At 44.5% G+C, this 25614-nt stretch overlaps 1 protein-coding gene across 1 annotated transcript in view; it reads left to right on the top strand.

Moving 5' to 3' along the window:
* Positions 1-25614, top strand: part of COL22A1 (collagen type XXII alpha 1 chain) — a 320593-nt gene that overhangs the window by 221798 nt on the left and 73181 nt on the right. Inside the window, exons 38-41 of the mRNA XM_003933680.4 lie at positions 2261-2365; positions 3108-3152; positions 10252-10329; positions 24243-24278. Coding sequence (XP_003933729.3) covers positions 2261-2365; positions 3108-3152; positions 10252-10329; positions 24243-24278 — 264 coding nt within the window. The remainder of the gene's footprint in view (positions 1-2260; positions 2366-3107; positions 3153-10251; positions 10330-24242; positions 24279-25614) is intronic.

Genomic DNA, 25614 nt, shown 5'->3' with positions numbered 1-25614 from the left:
GTGCAAAGGGCTCAGCAGACAGCAGGGGACAAGGGTGCCATAACAGATCACGCTCATATTCATGGACAGGAAGAGATGGCACTAGGGCATAGATTGTCTGCAGAGGTCCCTCCTGGCACACACACGGCCAAACTTCTTAACGTGAATCCTTTCAAGTTCACTTTACCTGATGCCCTTTAAAGGATCACTTTATTTTTTTATATTTTCACATACTTTAACAAGAGAAGATGTCATTTCCCTTTTGGCAGGAGGGTTCAATTTTAAAATATATGTCTTAAGGGGAAAAAAAACTTACTGTAGAGTGAAATGCTCAACACATTTTTGGAACATATCTTGGTTTTTTTGACTTTTGGTCACAGACTTGATAATAACCCTCGCGACTGTAATCCCAGCACCTTGGGAGGCCAAGGCAGACCGGTCACTTTAGGCCAGGAGTTCAAGACCAGCCTGGCCAACATGGTGAAACCCTGTCTCCACTGAAAATACAAAAATTAGTTGGGTGTGGTGGCACATGCCTGTAATCCCAGCTACTTGGGAAGCTGAGGCACAAGAATCACTTGAATCCAGGAGGTGGAGGTTGCAGTGAGCTGAGATCACACCACTTCACTCCCGCCTGGGCAACAGAGTAAAAATCCATCTCAATAATAATAATAATAACTCTTATGTAATATAGCTACAAACATTCGTTTTTTGAAAAAAATGTAATACTATTAATGCCTAGATTAAGCAAGGGAAAAACATCTGGACTCATCTGGCATTCCTTAATTATGCCATGCCTGAAGGATGGGACATGATAAGTAGGACACAGGTAACCTGGAAGGGGATGACCAAGATGTTAGGCATCTTAGGAGGACTGATCGGTCCAAGTTCAGAAACCAGAAATCAGCGGGCTATTGCCACATCAGTCTCTAGGGGGAGCCAAATGCCTTTCCTTGAGGGCAGGTCCCAGGACAACTTGAAACCTCCAGGGCTCTGCAAAGTGGTAAAAATCCCGGACAGCACAGCCTACTTTTTCCCTCTCACATCATGTCCGGGAGCTGTCCTGGGGCGAGGGGAAGCTGATCCCGCTCCAGGCTTGGAGAGAGGCCCTCTCCATCCTTGCTGTGCCCATCCTTGGCTCGTCTTCCCTCCCCTCTGCTCCATCTGAGAATGGCTGGAGACATTGCGATTGCAGCTTCAGCCCAGGGCAGCCCCATCTGGGGAAAGGAGTCCCTCTGGTTTGCGGGGTTCAACCCCATGTTCCACAGCTAGGGCTGCCGCAAGGGCTGCTTGAAGCTTTGCGGTCAGAGGTGGTGACCCTGGCCTGGAGCAAGCTCAAAGCCCAGTCCCCACGCAGACCCTGGTGCTCATGCGAGCACTCTCCTGCTCATTCTCCCACTCCTCCACTGTAGCTTTAAGCTCTGTTCTTATAGTGGAAAACCTAACTGTAAGAGGGATTAGATTGTGTCTACAGGGCTCCAGGGAACAGACTTGAGGGTCCAGTGTTGGGAAGATTTCAGAGAAGGCTGAGTGTAAGGAAATGTTCCATAACAGCGCTACCTGACAAAGAAATGCACAGGGTGGAGTGGTGGTGAGGTCTCTGCTCCCAGAGGAGTTCAAGCAGAAATGGGGGCCAATCTGTAAGAGATGCACTGGAAATAGATTTCCCTGCACTGGGTGGAAGCTTGTCACTAATGTCCTTTTCTTTCCCTTGTTTTTCATTGATTGATTGACTAAGGCTGCAGCAACCAGATATCATAAACCGGGCAGCCTGAACAGCCAAAATGGACTTTCTCCCAGTTCGGGAGGCTAGAAGTCCCCAGTCAAGATGTCAGAAGGGCTGACTCTTTCTGAGGGCAGTAAAGGGAATGTCCAATCCAGGCCTCTCTCCTTCGCTTATTGGTGGTGTCTTGTCCCTGTGTGTTTATGTTGTCTTGCCTCTATGTATGTGTGTCCAAATGCCACCTCCTTTAAAGGACGCTACTCTTATTGGATTAGACCCACTGGAGGGTCATACTCCAGTATGACCTCATCCTAACTTTAATCACATCTGTGCATTGAAGTAGTAGAGGTTAGGACTTCAAGACACAAATTTTGAGGAACATGATTTAACCTATAACACATATTTCACTGTCCATTGTTCTGTGACCAAGAAAGTATGGGCCTTCTAAAATATAAGGGCAGCCTTAGGAAACCTGCAGACCTAATCAGGCTGCTCTGTCATGGGAAAGCTTCGTGCTGAATGTAACTGATCTGGGGAAATGTCTGCTTTTCTTTCCAGGGAGCAGCAGGGCAAGAAGGAAGCCCAGGACCCATTGGTCCCAGGGGAGATCCTGGTGCCCCTGGGCTCCCCGGGCCACCTGGAAAAGGGAAGGACGGAGAGCCGGTAAGTGGAAGGTCAGGTGTCCCTGCGCCTGTAGAAACCAGGTGAACATCAGAAAAGGAAAAGGGAAAAAAGTCTAACTGCCAAACTTTGCAGAAATTGAACCATAACCAATGAAATGGGAAAGCAGGGAGCTGACAGTGTACTCTGATGTGGTTCAGGCTAGGGCAGTACAGTCTTACAGACCTCTGGCCACATGCCAGCCTGGGCCAGTGCTGGCCACACAGAGATGGATGAGACAGGCTGCACCCTGGAGATGCTCCCGTCTCGTAAGGAGACAGTCAGGCAAACACATCCCCAGAGCTCAGGACAAGTGTGGCATGCATAGAGAAGGGCTTCCGGGCTACCCTGGCGCTTTCAGCCAAGACTTCCAAAAGTAGAATCATGGTTTTCATGGTGGCTGTGAGTGCCAGAGCCCTTCAGCCTGAAGTGAAGCTGGCTTTGAAACGAGGCCTTGCAACTTACTTGCGCAAGTCTCTGCAAAAAGGCTCTTCGATGGGAAAGCAAACAGAGGCCGAGAGATTTCCTGAAGGCCACACAGAGGCAGTAGGAGGCAGAGTCAGAATTCACATCCAGGGCCTTGTGGCTCCAAACTGGATGCTGTTTCTTTTGTTTAAGTCAGGTCAGAGTGAGAGTCTCCCCTCTCTCTGTGTCCCCAGCAGAGGATGCAGTCAGCCTGGCCCGTGGGGGATGGGTCAGTGCTCGCTGGCAGTTCCATGACTTGATGTATTATTTCTTTCCCCAGGGAGTCCGTGGATCACCTGGACTTCCTGGACCCCTAGGAACCAAGGTGAGTGCTTGTCCAAGAAAACTGTGGGTGCCATGAGTTGCTCTTAGAAAGAGAACATGAAAAAATTTATTAGAAGGAGACCTCCAGTCGCCTCAATCCACTTCCCATGTTTCCCAGCTCATTGTATTCCATTTGACCAAAGGTTCTGTGAGTCTTATCTGTTATATTGAAGTAACTGTCATATAGTGAGCACTTAATAAATACTTGCCATTGAATGAAGTGGCAGGAGACACTGACTTTCAATCGGCAGAGCAGTGGGTCTAAGCAGTCTTGTATGACAAGTCTAATTGTGGTACCAAGTGATTCCAAAATTTCAGAGGCTTACGCAGTGAAAGTTCATGTCTCATGCACACTAGGTCTTTGGGAGTATTGCTGCGGAGAGTTCTGATCCGTACAGCCATTCAGTGGTCTTGTTCTAATCCTCTAAATTTTCAGAATCATCTACCAAATTCTTGGGGCACAACAATAAATAAGGGAAAAGAGAGTGGAGAACACTGTTGGGAGATTTTATAGGCCAGGCCTGGAGATTCCTAATGCGTTTCTACCAACACCTGTTGATAGTCACACAGGGGAGACCGGGGCATGTCATCTGCTGGGGCACACAGGAGGAAAACAGAAACACTTGCTAAATACCAGCCCGTCTCTTCCTCAATTCAGTTGCACCCACAATTCAGAAAATATGACTCTTTTTCATGGGGAAGTGTTCTTAAGAGAAATTTCCTGAGTGGACAGAGAGGTTTCCTAAAATACTCTCTACACTGAATCATTCATTCATTTACCTATTTACGCACCAATTACCAATGCGTTCATTGCTTTGTTCACTGTATGTCTGCTGAGTTTCTTACCACGTGTCAGATTTCAAGGTGGGCTGTGTGATGACAGCAATGCATGTGGTATGTTTCAGGACCTCCAGCGGCTCATGGTTTAGTGGGGAAAACAGATATGTAAGCAGACAAAAGCAGATGAGCACTAGGCGAGAGGGCAGCTCAGGGCACACATGGGCTCAGAGGGGGGCTCGCTTACCCAGCTTGGTTTCATTCTCGTGGCTTTTTGAAGGAGATGTTTGTCCTGGTTGTGAAGTGCATGTAGCAGTTAGCAGGGGAAGAAGTTGAAGGAGGAGTCTTTGGCAGGGAAACTAACATGGAAGAAGGCACTGAGGTATGAGACAGAATGTGTTCAGAGAACAGTGAGAGCTGTATGTGTGCCCATAGCCAGCAAAAGCTACTTGACTGACTCAAATGCATCAGCTTTTAAAAATGTGGGTGAAACAGTCAATTACTGACTTGAGAGTATTTACCTTTTGGGCTCTCATTGGACATGCATATTCAAAATAACCAAAGTGTTATTGCAAAATTATATGACTTCTTTTGTACTTGCCTATGTTGATGAAAACAATTTTGGGGTTTCCTGTATGCCTTCAATGTCTTCCGTCGTCATCCCTTGAGCCACTTCTTAAGTCAGCTGACAATTCTCCAAAGCATATTGCTGTGGATCCCATCTGAGTTCTTTAAAGATTCAGCACTTCTGGAATGCATACATGCTGCTGTTACTGAAGGTTTTGTTCTAAGCCCCAGAAACCATTCTCCAAACAGTAGGAGACCTTTTTCCCCCTTTTTTATTTCTTTCTTTCCATACTTGCAGCTTTAGGATCTCAACAACATAAACACAGAGTGTATTGCTTCTAAAATAGTATGTGAGAGGCTTGCTTACAGTAACGTGCAGGATATGAAGATTTGAGGCTCCAGGAACAATTACTGTTATCTATGTTAAATTTCATTGCTTCATGCTTTCTCCCTATTCAAGTAGGTGAGTTGACCTCTGTAAGCATCTCAAGCTTACATTAATTTAGGTCTATGTGGACAAATGTGCTTTTTCCTAAGAGTGATGTCCACCATCAAAATATTTTTCAAAAGGGAAAATGTCTTTTGTATGATGTGAGTAAATACATAACCACTCCCCATTTTCTGAGGAATAAGATTGGGAATAACTTTGCCTGACTATGGGAGCATATAAAATAGTTCCATATTCCTGGAACAGTGGGTATATATGGGGAGGAGCAGATTAAGGAATTAGGACCTAGATTCTGGAGGATTTTGTGCATTAACCACCAACCTGAAGATATGTGGCAGGCTTCCCCGTGATGTGAGGCATACAGCCCAGTCTGATCTGCAGGGTTCAGACTTATTTCCCCTTAGAGGAAGAGCACCTCAGGAATCTTCAAGACCGACAGGGCGTTGATAGCCTCTAGGAAGACAGGAAGGTGAGGGTGTCAGAAATGGTGGAGCAGCAAAGTGGCTTCAAATGCTCCTTCTTTATGACCTTTTATCTAACAGTAGGAGACATTTTTCCCCTTTATCCTGTTTATTCTGTAGATGTATCTTTGGGGTCTTAGTGATCCATTGATCCAACGGATCCCAAAAATCCACTGATGGGTAGGCCCAGAATGTATTACTGCCTAACTCATAGGCAGAGTCTGGGGGGAAAATAAATGACATGATACAAATACAGATAATTGCTTACCATAGAGCTGGTCACAATTACTTGCTAAATAAATATCCGTGATCCTTATTATTAGATCACCATGTGGGATCTGCTTTAGACCTTATTATTTATTATTATTGTGCTTAGATCCTTATTATTAGATCAGCCTGTGGAGTTGCAGCAAGAAGGTGGGGGTCTATCTCTGCACTCATGCAGTTGCTGGAGAAAGTCTAGGGGAAGTGGGGGAGGCAGCATTAAAGAGCAGAGGCAGGCTGACACCCCGGGGCGGGGAGTGCAGACCCCCTGCCATGGGTCCAGTTGACTAATCCGTTTTAACTCCATGAGTCTCAGGGCAAGTCGTGCTGCCCCTTTGGTCAAATGTTTCCTCCTATTTAAAATGTGAGATACTTAAACCCCTGACCCATTCCAGTGCTGATATTGTGTAGATGTGTGTGTCAGAATGTGGCTTAGAAAGCTTTCCATAGTCAATCGGCATTGGAAAGACAAATTGGAATTTGAGGTCATCTTTAGTTGAAGAATGGGTTGCTCAGAGGCAGAAGTAGGTAAAAAAGGCAGGGGAAGCTAGGGAGAGGCGGAGAGAGAGATGCCAGGGAGAATGACTTTCGCGAGGCTTGCCCTGGTACTGTCCCAGGTGCTGATGGAAATTAAGGCAATTTCCTTAGGAAACCAAGGAGGGGAGTTATTTGAAGGTTTTCCTTGGCTGCCCCTCAGCCCCTCCTAATTCCTTATGACTGCAGGAAGACTCTTGAGGATGCCAGTACTTCTCTTGAGTGGCACTTGTTTCTAGTGGGATAAATAAGCTTTGGCTTCATACAGAACTGGGTTAGAATCCCAGCTCAGCTACCTACAAGACAGACGACTTGAAGGCAAGTGGCTCAAGTGGCTTTGTCTCTGAGCCTCTGTTCCTTTTCTGTATGAAGGAGTAAAGGATATTTAACCCCTGCAGAGCTCCTCAGGAGATACATGATCTGTGGCACGCAGCTATTGCTCAATAAATGTAATTCTCCTTCTACAGCCTCCACACTTCCTTCCTCCCACGTATCTTCCTTGGATACTGTGCTACAGATTCTAGCTCGTGTGCTCTGTTCTTCCTTAACCGTTAGCCTTCTGGCTTTTCCTGTCAGAATTTTCAGGCCTTTTTGCTCTTCTTGGGACCATTTTCTAAAAAGTTTCAGTTCATGAAATTGTCAGGTCATTTCTTTGTGGAACTTGTTAGCATCACAATGGAGCATAAACATGCAAATGGAGCCAGAGCTGGTCCCTGTGTAGCAGAGAGCAGTCAGTGACTTGACTCTGTGCTTCCAGACTGGACTGGGAGAGGCCTTTCTGTCATGCTCCCTCCTCTGAAAAAGTTTATGTCGGTCAAAGGAAGAGCTCAATATCTGACACAAAGTGAATGATGGAGGATTCTTCTGTTCCGACATCCAGGAAATGGTTGTTAGCTGCCATCTGTGCCACACCCTAATCTGGACACGGTGGGTACAGAGATACATAGATTCAGTACCTAACAGAGGGGCTGAATTATTATTGTAGGTGCTTGGTAAACATTTGTTGGATGGAGAAATGAATGACAATTTTCTCCTTTCGAGCTGCTTACAGAGAAGTCAAAGGGTCAGACAACTGTGCACTGGGAGGGCAATGTGTTAAGGTCAATGAAGATCCATGCAAACATTTGCAAAAAGACACAAGGGCAAGACAGGCAGAGGCAGCTTTACAGCAACAAAACAATGGGACTGAGTCTTAGTTTTGATAGGAAGGCTCTGGAAACTTAGAACATGGGTGGTAGAAGATCCCAGACAACGGGAAATCACGTGTATAAGAAACAGAAGTGCAAACAAATGCCATGGAAATATACACACTAGGTTGTTGACATGGCTGAGCTTGCAATGGCTGGGGTTTGCCGATGTACATGGACCATGGCCATGGGACAGGAAAGGGATAGTTTCTGTTTCAAACTAAAACAGAAAATAATAACAGAAAAATCTGCATTAAGGTTTTTAAAGCAAAACCAAAGTGCAAAAGAATATAGATTTATCTGACATTTATTTGTGTTTAGTTCACTTTCTATCTTCTACCTCAGCGTACAAGGTAGAAGGAAGAATTGTTTGAGCCCAGAAGTTCCAGACTAGCCCAGAAACATAATGAGGTGCTGTCCCTACAAAGAATTTCAAAAATTAGGGAGGTATGGTGATTCACACCTGAAGTCTCAGCTATGAGGGAGGCAGAGGCAAGAGGATTGCTTGAACTTGAGACATCAAAGGTGCAGTGAGCCGTGATTGCACCACTGTACTCCAGCACAGGTGGCAGGGCAAGACGCTGTCTCAAAAATAAAGATATAATAAAATAGTGCAACCATAAGATACAATGTATTTCTCAACCTTATATAGTTTTTTAAATGTTTTCATAAGATACACGCAAATTTGGTAGAATTTTTTTTTAATTGATGAGGACCCAATGATGCAGAGAGGTTACAGGACTTACCCAAGGTCACAGGATGAGGTTGACATGGTCTTGAGACTGGACCTAGAATCACCTGACCACCAGTTTGAAATCTTCCTGCATACCCCTCTCCACTGCTGCAATGAGCTGGTGACAGATAAATCATGGGTCATGGTGATCATTCTTAGTTCACGATACTTGTTTCCACATTTGTTTTATTTTTTTTTTTTCACTCCCTCTGTTCCCAGCCTCCCCATAGAAACTAATTAGATTTTCTAGGGATCCCAAGTATCTTGAACTTCCAAGAACCATTCATATCATATTCAAAGAAACAGATTACAGTAACTGGGAATTTACAGGAATTTGAGGACGGAACTACTGGAAGAGATGAGGGCAGGGCAAGGGATGTTGCTGGCTCCTAGGGACCCAGAAACAGCAGGTAGTGCATCTCAGAGGCCCAGGGGGACCAGGGAAAGAAACCACGTCAAGGGGACCTGGTGAGAGATTTAGATCTTGGTTTGTATCTTTCGTGAGAACTTTGCAAGACTTGTTCCTTCATATCCCCATGAACATCCCTCCTCGTCTGAACTTAGCACTGAATATTAACAATGGGCAAGGCTCATGACTGAGTCATCTTCTGGGCTTGGAAACTAGATTGTGTCTTGCAATGAATGAAGAAGCATTAGTTGAATGAATGAGCATGGATTGAATGACTATAGAGCTTATGTACCCATCCAGGCAATGGTTGCACTGTAGGAAAGGCAAGTCATCTCAGAGCCATTAGTGAGACATTTTGTAATGTGCAATAACTTAAACCTTAATAAAGCAACATACTGCCTAGCAATGTCGAGTTCTACTTAAAATTACTTAGCTGCACATTATCTCACTGGCCCTTCATAACAAGCTTCTAAGGCTGTTTCCATTTGTCATACAAGTTAACCCAGTCGAGAGATATTAAGTGGCTTGAGCAAGGTCACCTGCCATCTTGTCTCCAGGCTTCTCTGTGGTTCAGCTGGCTGAATAAGCTCAGGATCACAGCCTCCTACACAAAACTGTTGGGGCCATGTGTGTTTTGGGTCAAATTTATTTTAGATTTTGAAAAGGTAGTGTTATGCAAAATATACATATAATGACATTTATGGTGGTATCTGGGGCAGCACTCCTCATCAAGCTCATGAATTCTTAGGCAACCAAAATATGTAAATGTTCACACAAGATGGAATAACTAAAGATTGCAAATAGCATGTGTCAGCACACAGGTGTTGCTGCCAACTGAGTTGAGATAAACACTTGTTTTTAAAAGCCGGGGATTTTGAAATTATGAATAAGGTGTGGCTCTACCTCAGCTTTGTTCTCCAGGAAATGGCAAACAAAATTTCTCCCCCTTTTCAATTTCTCCCTCCTTTCTCCTTTACCATCAAAGTCCAGAACGGCAATGTAATGAGAACAGAAGCAAACGCAACATCTAGCTCACGTTCAGTGCTGTGCTGGGCTCTGTGCCAAGCACTCTCTCTGCATAATCTCACTGAGTGAGCACAACATCTGCAGACCTGGCAGCTCCTGTCCCGTTCCCCTTGTAGGTGAGGAAACTAGAGCATAGAAATGCATCACTTCTTAAGTCAACAGTTAATAGGTGTTGAAACCAGAACTTAAATCCAGGCCTCTGACACCCAAGTCCACAGTGTGAACTATGCTTGAAGGCAAAGGTCTTATCTCTGTCCTCTTTATTAGGCCTCTCGCTCCCACATCCAGAAGGCTGATGTGCAAACTGTAGGTGCTTGGTAAATTATTGGTGAATTGATAGATTCATTTGTGGGTGATTTGGGATCTGAACTGAAACGTGGGTGCATGTGCAAATCTGGGGTATAGTTAGGATGAGTTATAATCACATTTGGAACCGTGGTCAGGGTTGGTCAGGGAATGGTCATCCTGGAAAGATATATAATCTGAGTAGGTGGCTGTGGTCCCTGAATACTGGGCTGAGTGGGACGATGGCCTGGCTGAGCGGACTATAGCGTGGCCCGTGGAGGCCAGGTGGCAGGAGAAGACTTCGGTAACAAGTGCAGTCAGGATTCTAGAAAGAACACATGATTTGTTTTGTACCCTAGCCCTCTCCTTCCTGGAGTTGACCTCTTGATCTTATTTTTCTCTCCTTTAGGGGGACCGAGGAGTCCCTGGGATCCCTGGTTCTCCTGGCAGCCGTGGTGATCCGGGCGTTGGGGTTGCCGGCCCTCCTGTAAGTCCTTATTCATCCAGCTCTTACTTGCTTTCAGGACACACAGCCATTTCCTGTTGGACCTGCCTGCAGGAACACTCTTTTTTTGTTTTTTTTTTTTTTTCTTTTTTTGAGATGGAGTCTCACACTGTCACCCAGGCTGTGGAGTGCAGTGATGCGACCTCGGCTCACTGTAACCTCCGCCTCCCGGGTTCAAGCAATTCTTCTGCCTCAGCCTCTCGTGTAGCTGGGATTACAGGTGACCACCACCACACCTGCCTAATTTTTTGTGTTTTTAGTAGAGATGGGGTTTTACTATGTTGATCAGACTGATCTTGAACTCCTGACCTTGTGATCCGTCCGCCTCAGCCTCCCAGAGTGCTGGAATTACAGATGTGAGCTGCCGTGTCTGACAAGGAGCACTCTTTTTCCAGCTAACCTTGGAGTGGGTCAATTTGGGGTGGTAGTTCTGTCCATGTGGCTGACATTGGTGTCAAACTTGATGTACTTTTTATGGGAAAGCGGCTTTTGGAAACTCCAGGACTTGTCTGATTCAAAGAGGAGAGAATAAAACTCACTAACAATTAAAAAAAAAAAAAAAAAAAAAAAAAGGCCAAACTTTGAGAGATTGAGTCATAGCCAGTGACACTGAGCTGGCTAGGGAAGGGGTGAGATATGGGAGAAGCTATGTACTTTCCTGTATTTCAGGCAATAATAAAATTAGTTACCATACTTTCTCTAATAGTACGGATGACAGCATAAATGGAATCGTGTCTCTAAAATAAAATCCATGAAGTGGTCCTCAGATTGCTAGTTTTAATGAATAATTTACATCAGTCCACTAGATGTTAGTTTTCAAACTCACTAGGGGTTATAGCTTTAAGAATTGCTAAAATTTTGTGTTATAGAAATCTTAAGAATCAATGAAGTGTGTCCCAATTCAGGTTGAGAATTGCTCTCAGTATCTTCAGCCTCTACCTGAATGCCTCTAGAAGTAGAAGCCACACTTTTTCAAAGCCAGTACATCTGGCTCTGCAGTTTAAAAATATTTTTTCTTAGATAATAGATATTCAGTAGAATTTTTTTTCATTGAGAATAAAATTATGATATTCTGTATTTTTCACCCATGTCTTTTAATTCTCCATTTTATACCACAAAGAACACATATTTTCTTTCTTCCTTTACTGAATGATAGTGTTTGAAACGCAGACCAGTTTACAAACTTGAAGCCTTTTCTTCTGGTTAGTCCCTTCTTTGATAAAGACATCATACCCTCTTAATGAGCCTTAAAAGTACGTTTACTTTGTCTTTAGTACCCATGCCTTGCTAGTGCTTAAAAGAAGCTCAAATACTCAGTCCTTTTCAAATGCCATTGCTAAGCCTCGGAATACCTAAATCACCCTTGCATTATTGTTATTGCTGCTATTATTTTCACCCCGAAGCACAATCTAACTTTATCTTTATTAAATGCAAATTGAGTATAAGCTAGAGTAGCAGATGGTCTAGTTTCTGCCCGGTATTGCATTCAATAAATGAAGGCCACGACCTAGAGTAATTAAGAGTAATATCATGCTTCACGCAGGACGCTCAAAGAATAAGAAGGAAAATGCAATTTATTACTCACAATATTACTCGTAAACTAAAAAACCCCCTTTCCTTTTCTTCTGTGGTTCTCTTATATCCACAGTAGTTCTTGGGGCTCTGACTCTCCTGAAATTCTCCTCTGTCCTCCCATTTTCAAGCAGGTCTCCTGGCTTCCACACCAGAAATCATCCCCTCACTTTTATATCTACCACTCACAGTGAGGGCTTGTTTCAAGGTGACAAGAAGACCAGGTGGCTCTGTGTCTTAGATCTTCCGGAGACCCATGGAAGGAGGTGTGTGGAATGTCCCTGGGAATGTCTAGTTTGGTTAACCTGTTTTCCTTAAAATATATACTCAGCTAAAACTGTCTGCTTCATTAAATTCATTTTACCTTTTTTCTTTGGCTATTTTTCTTTGGTCTTTTTGTAACCGGAAGGAACACTGTAACAAAAAGTGCAGTGAGAGAACACAATCGTTGAGGTCTTCTTCTTTCTGAAATTTTCCTAATAGGGCCCCTTTTGCTGGAGTTAGGATACTGCTTCATGTACAGATTGCCCCTTACAATAGAGAACTGATCGTAAGGGAAACTGCAGACCCGTAACCTGAATGATGCACCCCCATCACTTAACAGGGTTCTACCTGTCCCTGTCTACTCCCCGTATCAGCCCTTAATTGGAAAACTGGCTGTAGAGGTGGACACAATTCACCCCACCTGCCACTGAAGAGCCAGCAAAAATCACCCATGAAATATGTTCCTGCCTAAGTGAGTCCACCTGAAAAGTAATTGTTTGGCTCTTGCCAAGAGGCTGTAAATCAACTGTTTAGTGTCTTGGCTACCACTTGGACTTATTAAAAGCTTCCGTGGTGAATAAAACCTTATTGAATTTTCATAAATCCTATCTCTGGCCACAGCCCAGACCACTAATGGCCTGGGCATCTGTATGGAGGGTGCAAAGTTATGCTGAGCTCAGCAAACGTGTATGGAGCAGGTGAAGAAGGGGTCAGTGTGGAGGTGGGGGCATGTCAAGTACATTGAGGCAGTTGCCTCTTTACAGGAACATTGCCATTTGCTGAGAAGTCCTGTGTCTTGTGCTGGGTCCCAAAACATCTACTTTCACCTCCTCATTAGGCCCTGGGCATTAGTTGGTTTTATCCTTTGGTTAAGGCTGGGATCTCTTGAAAGTAGCCCCTAAGAATTGGATTCAGGAGCAAGGAGTTTGTCTGGGAGGTGATCTTAGAAATCACTACTTAGGAAGTGACAAAGTCAAACAGACCAAGACAGCAAGCCGAGGGGATGGTATGTTGGTGAGCAGATGGACTCGCCTGTGTGACAGCCCCTCAGAGGCTACATGGCCTTGTTTCAGAGTTGTTCTGCAAAGGGAGCGAAAGAGCTGGGGCTTTTCTATACCACCTCCTGTTGTATTTGGTTGGAAGCTGCTCTCTGGTGAGTTCACTCCAGGAAACTCTCAGCCTGCCTGTGCTTGGACCAACCATTCTCCTGTGTCTAATGAAAGCCCTGGGCAGGTGTGTGCTCAGGGAACGTGGCTGGAGAGAACTGACACATCTACTCCATCACTTTTCCAGGTAAACAGTTGAGGCTCAGAAGGTGACGTGAGTTAGGCAATGCGCAAAGCCAGCCCGGGGCAGGGCCAGGATGCTGATCTACTCCCCACAGCCTCTGAAACCAGCCCTTTTCCCTCTGCAACACCTTGTGTTGTGGCTTCGTCAGGATAGGCAGGATTTATGCGTGCCCATCAATCTTCTGTGAGATCCCTCAAAGAAGGAGCATTAAGAATAAATCCAGCTGGGCCCAGGCACGGTGGCTCACGCCTGTAATCCCAGCACTTTGGGAGGCCAAGGCAGGCAGGTGACCTGGGGTCAGGAGTTTGAGACCAGCCTGGCCAACACTGTGAAACCCTGTCTCTATTAAAAATACCCAAATTAGCCAGGCATGGTGGTGCATGCCTGTAATCTCAGCTACTCAAGAGGCTGAGGCAGGAGAATTGCTTGAATGCGGGAGATGGAGGTTGCAGTGAGCTGAGATCTGCCCATGTACTCCAGCCTGGGTGGCAGAGCCAGACTCTGTCTCAAAACAAAACAAAACAAAACAAAACAAAGATCTGCTGTAAATCAGTCTTCACTTCCTCCCGTGGTGTCATGCTCCCATGCCTTTGGCATCCAGGGCAACAGTGACTCTCTAGATGGGAGCCAGGAGCTCTGTCTGCACCAGCCAGGCAGTTGTTTGGAGTTTTGTCTTGCTGCTCCAAGATATTAACAAACAAGCAAAAATCCCTTTAATTTTCATGTGGCCTCTGATATTGCCTTAGCAGTCTTTAAGATGCTTACAAAATGAGCCTACCCAGGCCCTGGGACAGATCCAAATTAGTTTGACCGCAGGAGCTGGGGCGTGTAAACACAAGTAACCCAGACCTGCTCCTTCTTACTCTGGCCCTCAGTTCCCTCATGGATCAGGTGCCAGCAGCTTCTGCAGCAGCAGCATCAAGGGGATTGGGAGGATTACAACGTGATAACACTGCTGATAATACCTGCTTCCCTGCCTTTGCCCCAGTGACGTCATAGCAGTCCTGCTTGCCTGATGTCTTTCTCAGACTTTGCAACCTGAAATGACCTCCCTTTTTGAGCTGCTCACCATTCCACCCTGTTAGTTGTACTGATGCCTTACTTTGGTCCAGGCATTGAGGATGCACGTTCAAAATGGACAGAATTCCCAGGCTTCCTGCCCTCCAGCAGCCTCCTAGTCTAAGAATAGCAGGAAGCATGCCTCCGTTACATACAATAAAATATCTTAAATGCCCTAAAAGAAGGGTTTTTTCCCCTCATTCCCCCACTTTCCATTATATTATTAATATAATAATAATGATAACGGCCACTGAAATATTAGAGTAGTAGCAATCACAGCCAACATAAACTGCCTACTTGCAGGAACCAGAGTGAGCAAAGGCCTCCATGTCTGCCTCTCATTTATCTCACAGACAATCTCTCACTGGTTCCTTCCAGCAACTCTAGCAGGTGCATTCCACTTTCCTTTTCATTTTACACATGAGGAAATAGATGTGAAACTACCTTCCTGAAGACACAGGGCATGATGGAGCTAGGAGCAGAACCTCAGCATTCTGAGTCCAAGCAGATGCCCTTAGCTACTCTTCCCACAGGGGTACAATACAGTTGGCCCCTGAATAATGTGGGAGTTGGGGGGCTGACCCCGCACAGTTAAAAATTTGAGTATAACTTTTGTCTCCCCCAGTATTTAACTACTAATAGCCTACTGTTGATTGGAAGCCTTACTGATAATATAAACAGTCAAGTAACACGTATTTTGTATGTTATATGTATTCTGTACTATATTCTTACAATAAAGCAAGCGAGACAAAAAAGTTATGAAGAAAATCATCAGGAAGAGAAAATACATTTACGGCACTGTATAGTATTTATCAATAGCATCAGTTTGTGTTGTGTGTTTGCAAAAAGAATAGTCCATTGGAAATGGCAGCCGTAGCTGCAGACCTCAGTGTAAGGTACATAACAAGCCATTCAGCTTTTTCTTGTAATGACACGACTTTCCTCTGCTACATGGGAGAACTTAAAACATCACTAGTGGCAGTTCGTGTTGATTTTATGGTGTTATTCAGTGTTTACAATATTGCAATAAACATGACAAAAAATATACAAGAGCTGCGAGAGAACACTTTTTACTTTGATGACGCAATTTACTGGAGAGACAGACTGCTCGCGCAGAGATGGTTAGAATCACACAGGCTTTAAGCAGATACAACACTTCAGCTTTCCACAATCCCAACAGGAGGTGGCTGTGAAATTATGATAGTACTACTGTCTGGCTACAGTTAATTTTATACAGTTATGATGTAATGCTGCATGTATGTTTCTTTGCCTGTTTCTCAACAGCTGTGGTGCCATGTATGGTCTGTGTTTATGTGTACACATTTTGACAAATTGTAACTTTTTATTATAGATTCGTGTGTATTTTATGATACTAAACGATACAACAGACTATCTCTGTATATTTTATGCATTCATGACATATCTTACTTTTTCTTAATTTTTCAGTATTTCTGTCCACTGGATCATTTGACAGTTTTTTTTTTTAAATTGTTGCAAATCTCCAAAATATTTTCCAGTATATTTATTGAAGACAATCTGTATTTAAGTCAACCTGCACAGTTCAAGACCATGTTGCTTATGGGTTAACCGTAGTAATGAAACTTCATGTTCACGTAAGTCTTCACACTCACCAGTGGCTTTTTTTTTTTTTTTTTTTTTTTTTTGGACAGGGTCTCACTCTGTTGCCCAAGCTGGAGTGCAGTGGTGTGATCATGGCTCACTGCAGCCTTCACCTCCTGGGCTCAAGTGATCCTCCCCCATCAGCCTCCTGAGTAGTTGAGACTACCGGTGTGAGCCCCTATGTCTGACTAATTTTTGTATTTTTTGCAGAAATGAGGTTTTGCCCTGTTACCCAGGCTGGTCTCAAGCTCTTGAGCCCAAGCCACCCACCTGTCCTGGCTTTCCCAAAGTGTTAAGATTACAGGGGTGAGCCTTCGTGCCCAGCCTACCAGTGGCTTTTTATGTGTGTGATTGCTCCTGCATGAGTGACCTCCATGTCTAGCCTGTGTTTTTTGTTTTGTTTTGTTTTGTTTTTTAATTCATGTCTTATCTGCCTGCTTTAGTCCAATTCCTTTGATCGTAAGAACCAACGCCACTCAGGCCGCCCCAAGAATTAGGCTGGCTAGATTTCTTTAGGTGTGAGTACCCCCATCTTGTCTGAATGCTACTTGGGAATACTGGGCATTTGTCCATGGTTACCCCGGGCTCAGCTCTCAGCCTTGCCCTCATGGCTGATGCTCAAGGAACGAGCAGGGCTTGATTCATTAAGATCCAGTCTCGCCCTGTCCAGAGCACAGAGCTACATCGTGTGGTCAGTGAAGGAGGTGACTGAGGAAGGTGTAAAGCCACACACCACCTCCCAGACTCTAGGGCTGCCATATTGCTTCATGTATAACCAGGAGCTGAACCTCCCACAGTTGGTTTTTATATTAAAGTCTCAGGATGACCAGGCGCAGTGGCTCATACCTGTAATCCCAGCACTTTGGGAGGCCAAGACAGGCAGATTGTCTGAGGTCAGGAGTTCGAGGCCAGCCTGGCTAACATGGTAAAACCCCACCTCTACTAAAAATATAAAAATTACCTGGGTGTGGTGGCAGGTGCCTGTAGTCCCAGCTACTTGGGAGGCTGAGGCAGGAGAATTGCTTGAACCTGGGAGGCAGAGGTTGCAGTGAGCTGAGATGGCACCACTGCACTCTAGCCTGGGTAACAGAGCAAGACTCTGTTTCAAAAAAAAAAAAAAAAAAAAGTCTCAGAAGTTTCTTCTGTTGATGGAGAAAGAAAACAGTTTTTAAATAAGTTTCTCTTACCACTTCTGATTGGGATCTCTCCTTTCTAAATGGAAGAAACCATTTGTTGTTCTCAATAATAATTCCTAAGGTGTACTTAACATGGGTTGAGCTCTGTGCTAGGCACTTGGTTTGACATGCCACTGCCTTTCCTAGTCTTTCTAGAAGTCCGAGAAGGTGTAACTATTATTGTCTCCAGGATTCAGATGAGGAGACTCGGGCTCAGAGAGGTTCAAGCAGCTGGCCTGGGTCACTCTGCTGGAGAGAGGCCAAGCAGGCATTTGAACCTGTATTTATCTTGTCCTGAAGTCTGCACTCTGTTTCTAAGCTGGAAGACAGCCTCTGCTCTCCTTGTGGTCCCAGGAGCCTCCTTCATGACGTGGTGGGAGGAGCTGGGCTATCCTGGCTGTGTCTCGTTCTGCACAGTGAAAGCCAGCACGAGAAAGGCTTCTCGGTACCAGATATGGGAGAGGCCAGATGCAGCCCTGACTGGCCTCCAGGACCCTCATCTCTGGTCCCTTAGCAGACCCCACGCTGTGACCGAGCCCTATCCGGCACTCCCTGTTCTCCATGTCTGCACTTCCTGCTCAGCTTCACTCTGCCCCTGCTTTACTCGTGAGTTTTCTCGCTGGTCTCCCCAGGTGCCTGGTCTCTGGATCTCTGGTCTGTTCCCTCTGACCCCTTCTCCACACTGCAACCGCAGCTTTCCTCCTAAAGCCTGGATCTGAGCCCACCTCTCACCTGGTGGGTAACTTTAGAGGCCTCTCCAGCAAGGTGCTCGGGCCCTTCTCCTTCAGACACCAGCTTCCCCTTGGTGTTCCTGGCAGTGCCCCTGCTGCTCTCTGACCACGGAGCCTGACTTCTCCTCTTTGCTTAATGCTTTCCTCTGCCAGAGACATCTCTGCCTCCTCCTCTTCTCTACCTGTGAAGCCCCCCATCCCACTAAACCTCTTTTCACCTGTCCCCCTCTGGGTAAAGATTCCCCAAACTCTCTTGAGCTGATGCCAGTAGCTCCAGGCATCCTGTACCCCTGACTCACTGAGCCTGATCAATCATTACGACGGGGATCTTCCTCTCACCTGGAGCGCTTCACATAGACGTGCTCCATACCAGGAAGCCACTCTCGGCCATCCACCCCAGCACACAGCACTAGGCCTGTGCTCATGCGAGGTACTCGGATCAAACATTACAGAGAATAAAAGTTCACTTTAATTTTCAGATCTGTGCCTATGGTGGGAGGAACAAAGAGGTGATTAATTCTGAGAGAAAGGAAACTGATTTTTAGAACAGCCTGATAGCAGAGAAAGAAGAGAATGCGTTTAACACATCTAAAACCATACGGGGATTTCTGTTTTGTAGAACTTCACTATTGGTGTCAGAAAACACCAGTCACATGGCTGTGCATGTGTATCAGACATAAGTGTATTCATATGTGTGATACATATGTGTATGTATGTCTCTGTGTGTGTATATGTATGTATTTATTTTTATTATAGAGAATTTCACATATGCTAAAAGTAGGCAGAATAGTAAAATAAATTCCCACATAGCCATTCCTAGTATGAGGATCCCACAGCCGGTGGCCACTGTTTTCCTCTTATCATCCACTACTTTCTATTATTTTGAAGCAAATCTGAGACACATTTTTGTCTGTAGACATTTCAGCAAATATTTCTGAAAGATAAGGATTTTTAAAAACAGAATCACAATTTCATTGTACCATACCCCTAAAAAATCCATAACATCATCACGTATCTAGTCAGTCTTCAAACTTCTGATGATTTCATACATGTCATACTTCCGTGTTTGTGAGGTTTTTTTGTTGTTGTTGTTTGAGTTAAGATCCAAACAAACAGATAGCAATTGGTTGAATGTTTCAAAAAATTTTGTTTTCGTCTCGGAATTTTCCACCATCCGGAATTTGTTAATGTAATAGCTTAATGCGTTCCTCTGTCCCTGTGGTCCAGCTAAGTTTGTACTCAGAACTATAGCCTTGATCTGATTCTGGTTTGATGTTGTTGGCAAGACTTCACAGGTGGGGTGTCCTTCCAGCAGGAGGCACATGATGTCTGGTGGAGTCTCTTTGTGATGCATTTACCCTGTGATGTCTAATGCTCTCACCAATTAGTACATCAAGAGTTGCAAACTGGCTCTGTTCTGGCTCTATTCATTCTTTCTTCATTAGCTGGGATACTTCTATATAGAGAAATGTTCCCTAATGTACCCTTTGGATACCCAGTGGTACGAGACATATGGAAGGCAGAATATAAATGGTTGGAGTCTGTCCTTTGTTTTCAAATATTGACTTGCTTTCCTAGCATCTTGCAACGAGGACCAATTAGATGCTTGTTGTTGTTTGTTCTAAGAATAATTTTGAGCTCGTGGATATAAACACATTTGATGTATTTTAAGTTATTGCAGCTAGTCTTCCTTTTGTTGCTCAGTTTGTCTTGTTTCCTGCCAGCGAGTGGTCTATTTAAGTCGACCCTGGGTACCTTTGACACAAACCTAGCAGTCTTTGATGATTTCCTTGCTCCCTATCTAGGTTTCTTGTATACATTTCTTGTCCAGGTCTCTTATCAGTCATTTCTTCAAGAAGTCATAGTAGTTTTTCTTAATGGAAACTGGTATCAATGGCCAAAATCTGGTTATTAGGGTGAAATGACTCTTGAACAAACACATCAGAGGGCATAATTTCAGAGAACAGGATTGTAATTGTTGAAAACATATTTGAGCTTCAGATATAGGAATGACATTAGGAAGTCATTGTGCAGTCCCTTTCTTCAACATACCTTTATCTTCCTTAAAAGCAGACTGTCAGAATAGCAATGGGAACACCTTTTATGGTTGGGTACTACCTGCTTTGCTACTTACAGTATCTTCTTTTATTTCTGATAACATAAGGCAAGGTGTTGGTGATACTCTAGATTTGTATTACAATTGAGAAAAGTGAAGGTCAGAGAAGCTGTCTGAGGAACTTGCTTAAGGTCAAACAGCTAATGATTGATAAGCTAAGATTTGAAACGAAAACCTTTAATTTATAAACACATCCTTCAAAGTGGATTTTCTGTGAAATGACATAAGAAAGTAATTTGGAGCCTGGTATGATAAACAAGTTAAATGCTTAAAATGGATCCTGGGATTTAATTTGAAAACAATGGGTGACTCTTTTTATTTATTTTATTATTTATTTTATTTTTTTATTGCATTTTAGGTTTTGGGGTACATGTGTAGAACATGCAAGATTGTTGCATAGGTACACACATGGCAGTGTGGTTTGCTGCCTTCCTTCCCCTCACCTGTATCTGTAATTTCTCCCCATGCTATCTCTTCCCACCTCCCTACCCCCCTTCCCTCCCCCATTTCCCCCCAACGGACCCCAGTGTGTAGTGCTCCCCTCCCTGTGTCCATGTGTTCTCATTGTTCAACACCCGCCTATGAGTGAGAACATGCGGTGTTTGATTTTCTGCTCTTGAGATACCATCTCACACCAGTTAGAATGGCGATCATTAAAAAATCTGGAGACAACAGATGCTGGAGAGGATGTGGAGAAATAGGAACACTTGTACACTGTTGGTGAAAGTGTAAATTAATTCAACCATTGTGGAAGACAGTGTGGCGATTCCTCAATGACCTAAAAATAGAAATCCCATTTGACCCAGCAATCCCATTACTGGGTATATATCCAAAGGATTATAAATCATTCTACTATAAGGACACATGCACACGAATGTTCATTGCAGCACAGTTTACAATAGCAAAGACCTGGAACCAACCCAAATGCCCATTGATGATAGACTGGACAGGGAAAATGTGGCACATATACACCATGGAATATTACACAGCCATCAAAAACGATGAGTTTGTGTCCTTTGTAGGGACATGGATGAACCTGGAAACCATCATTCTCAGCAGTGGGTGACTCTTACATGACATGACCTTTCCCAGGCCAGTAACAAACCATCCTTCATGCCCTTTCCTTAAGGAGTACGCATCCATCCTCCCTAGGAACAACTGTGAAAGGAACACAATTCAAATGCATGTATGGTGGCTCAGGTGCACCACTGACCTACACCTGGACAGAGCAGTGAGGCGGAATGAGGAGAGCACTGGCTTCTGAGTCAGGCCAGAGGTGGAATCTGAGTCCATTGTTTTTCGTGCTTGTCCTTAGCTAAGCTATTCAATGGGTTTTAGCTTTAGTTTCTACATCTATAGCAATGAAATGTTGATAATACCCAGTTTGTAGGCCTCTGATTGGGGTTAAAGTGAGAAGATTGGTGTATGGTGCAGATAGGACCACTCCTGGCATATAGTCCAACAGCTGGAAGTCCCCTTTTTTGTGCAGCTGTGAGTTATTCATTCACCTCTGTTTCCCTAGGCAGCCCTCCCTATGTGCGTGTATGACTCCTTCAGTCATTTCTGGAATGAGATCGAATTCTGAGAAATAGATGAGAGATTTTGAGAGAGAGATTTTGAGAGAGAGAGAGAGAAGAGAGAGAGAAAAAGAGAGCGAGAGACACACAAATGTGCTATATTCTGGTGATTTATCAGTCTTTGGTCAAGAGGAAATAAAGGATCATTTCAGAAATGTACTATACTTTGCCGCTGTTCAGTCATGGTTATTGTATATCTGAAGAGTTATATTGTCCTTGTTTTTGTTCTGTTGTTGTTCAGTTGCCACTCTGCAGAGGCTCTTCAGGAAGTAACATTTGTCATGATCCTTATAGGCAATTATTCTGGAATTTCTATTTGTATCAGTTTCAAATTATTTAACTTGGTTATTACATTTTTTAAATTTTAATGATTCTACATTTCTGTTTCTAAAAAATTGTGCTCTGGCTCTTTTGATACTTGCCAGATGTTTCTGGATAATGCCATGTTATTTTCTCTGTGTTTTATCTCTTTTTTTTTTTCCACATGTAATCAGTTTAATAGACCGTTTTTATTGGCTGCACATCTGACCATCCCATCCTCCGAAGATCGTGGAAACTCAGTTTTACCACTGGTTATGTCCACCGATACCTTTGCAGGGAACAGTTTTGCAATTTGAGATCGCGGGTTCACGTCCTTTGGGAATCTATCTGTGAAGATCCTTTAGCTGCTCTGTATGCTCTGAGGGGTTTTGCTTTGCTGGGTGCCCAGAAACTGGCTTGTGTGTAAGCACACTGACTTTGAGCTGAGGCTCTGCAGGACTTCTATCTCAGAGCTCCCAGCTGCCTGGGAGAGCAGGGCCCTGAGGGTGAGTTCTCAGCAGAGGCTTCCTCTATCATGCACCTGTATCCCAGACAAAGATGGGTGAGCCTCCTAGACATCATTTCCTTCTCTACCCCTTAGCTTTACTATCTGTCCCTTTACAGAAAAAGCCTGTGGACCCCTGCTATAACCTACTGAAGGACTTGCCTTTACTTACTGTTCTGAGTTTCCTGTCCAGCCTCATTTCCTGTCCCTACACAACTCTGAGAGCCCTGCTCCCCTCCAGGGCAGGTCTGTATAGATGTAGGGCACTGCTTCTCAGTTGTCTCTTTCCCTAGACCTCTGGAGATTTCCTCTACTTTCTTTAGTGCCCAACTATACACTTAAGATGATGCTCATTCTATTTTATTATTAGACAGCACTGGGGCATATTTAATGGGCAGGCTTTTAGGTTACCCCTTCCACCATACTGCGGGAGCCCTGTCATTGATGTGAAATCATTTTGTTCTCTTGAGAATACCTAGGGAACATTCTCATGGGCTGTGCTACAGGCGGGTACAGGGTTCACTGGACTGAGGGCAGGATGTGGGAACAACCTCACCCTGGCCAGTGACTCCTGGTGCAGCTTGGGCAGATCGCTCTCTTCTCTGGACCTTAGTTTGATCATCTGAAAAGAAAGGATGATTGGCATTGATTCTCAAGTTCTTGTACTTTAAATTTTTCAATTTGATCAAATGCAATTTGCTGTGCTCTGGTTTGCTATATTCTTGCAATGCACAGGGCACTGTGAGTGCTGGAGAGTGCATGGTAAGAATGCAGACTCAGCAGCCACCTCATGGGAGCATTCAGTCCATTCAGTGAAGAGGAATGGGCCAACAGACAGGAACAATGCTGGACTTTCAGTCTTAGGCAGGGTGGGTGCAGGGGCGGGGACAATGCAGTGAGCCCCCTGGAAGAAGCCAGGGGAGACTCTCCACAGGCAGGGATTTCTCAAAGGAGAACTCGAGTGTGACAAGAATGTTTCCAGGTAGAAAGGCAGGACATAGTCTTCATGGATATGCACAAGTGTAGGAAAGGCTGAGGGCAAGGGACAGTCCCATTCACTGCAAGACTTGGAATTGCATGTGAATGCCTTCAAGTCAACCAGTGAATAGCATCTTAAGTATAATATCTAGAAGCCAAATTCTGCCTGGGCAAAGAACTGGGCACAGTTGGAGGATGCCAGACCCATGTCTGTGTGTCTGTATATATTTGTGTGTGTGTATAAGTGGGTGTGCACTCCTTGCAGGAGAAGGGGGCTTCATTACTGCAGCCTCAGTCACTAAGGCTGTGGCTGGGGAATGTGGCCGTTATATGCTCATCCTTTCCTAAACAGAAAGAGCCAGTGCATCTCCAAGGGAGTGATACAGGGAAGCTGGGGCTGCTGGATCCAAGCCCACACTAAAGTTGCAAAGTAGAGTTGGGCCCAGGTGTCAGGAACCATGCAGGGATGAGGATAGGGTGGCATCAGTTGAGGGGCAAATGGAGGAGCTTACAGAGAGATTTTCATGAGCAACATTTGTGGGTGGGTAGGTGGTAAGAAGGCCTGGTAGTGTGGCTTCAAGATGGGAGGTAGTGACTCCTCCCAGGACAACTGAGGACCATCTGTGGAATAAACACCATAGCCGGTTTCCATCAGCACATCGGCATGCCATTTCTACTTTCCTTACACATTTGTTTGTTTGCTTCTAGGGCCCTTCTGGACCACCAGGAGACAAAGGCCCCCCGGTACGGTATGCTTTAAATAAAGGGATGAGTTTCTATGGGAGGAATCCTGCTCTATCTAATCAAAGCAATTTTAAATGGGAGGCACCAAAGAGTGAAGTCGATTCTGAAAATTCCTCGCATTATTGAACGGTGCAGACTCTCCAGCATTAGAACTCTGACCTGTGGAAGACAGTGTGGTGGCTGTACATACGAGTAGGGAAGGGGTGACGTGCCCGTATTATCATCAGTCAAACAGATTGGCTTCTGTTTTGGGCATCTCTTCAACACAGAAGGGCAGCCATGGTTTAAGGAATTCGGCCAAATTGCCTGAAGAGCGAATTTTGAATCCTGTTTTCACCAATCCCAGCCACACAGCAGGAGCCAATGTGGGGATTGCTGTGAATCTGTAAGGTGGGCAGGGCAGGACTGGGGAGCCACTGTGGAGATCTGGTGGACTGACTTTATGCTGAGATAACAGGAGGACTCTCAGTGAGCCTTCGCTCTTAGGAGCAGCAACCGTCCATGACATGACTGTGCGTGCATTTACTGGGAAAATGTGATCTTTTATACCACCCCAGGATGACGAGCTGCATTGTAGCCACTGAGATGATATTGTACCTATGCCGTGTGAATGTATTTTAAATGACCTTTATTTATATGATTTCTGAATTAAGGACAGATATATATATATATATCTATATTTTATATAGATATTTTATATATATTATATATTTTATATATAAATATATCTATATCTATCTATCTATCTATATATATATATATATATATATATATATATATATATATTTTAGACAGAGTCCTGCTCTGTCACCCAGGCTGAGTGCAGTACCATCATCTCAGCTCACTGCAACCTCCACCTCCCGAGTTCAAACGATTTTCCTGTTTTGCTCTCCCCGGTAGCTGGGATGACAGGCTCCCATCACCACACCCAGCTAATTTTTTTGTATTTTTAGTAGAGATGGGATTTCGCCATGATAGCCAGGCTGGTCTTGAACTACTGACCTCAGGTGATCCACCCACCTCAGCCTCCCAAAGTGCTGGGATGACAAGCTTGAGCCACCGCGCCCAGCACAGGGATTCTTACACCCATTTTGATAGATGAAGAAATTGAGGCCCTGTGTAGTGAACTGATAGACATGAGATTTCAGAGCAAGTTACTGCAAAGCAGAGGCAAGCCAGGTGGGACTGTAGGTGGAGGGGTCGGCATAAGGGGAGGTCTGTGAAGACCCTGGAGAGGACGGGTCAGCTCCTCAGCAGCCATGTAGCGAGGAATTCCCGCTTTTAGACCTATTGATGGACAAATCTTCAGAAAATGAGATCCCTAATGAAGTATCTG

Source organism: Saimiri boliviensis, chromosome 15 (assembly GCF_048565385.1).
Source record: "Saimiri boliviensis isolate mSaiBol1 chromosome 15, mSaiBol1.pri, whole genome shotgun sequence".
In the NCBI taxonomy this organism is placed as follows: Eukaryota; Metazoa; Chordata; class Mammalia; order Primates; family Cebidae; genus Saimiri; species Saimiri boliviensis.
This window is presented reverse-complemented; position numbering and strand designations above follow the sequence as displayed.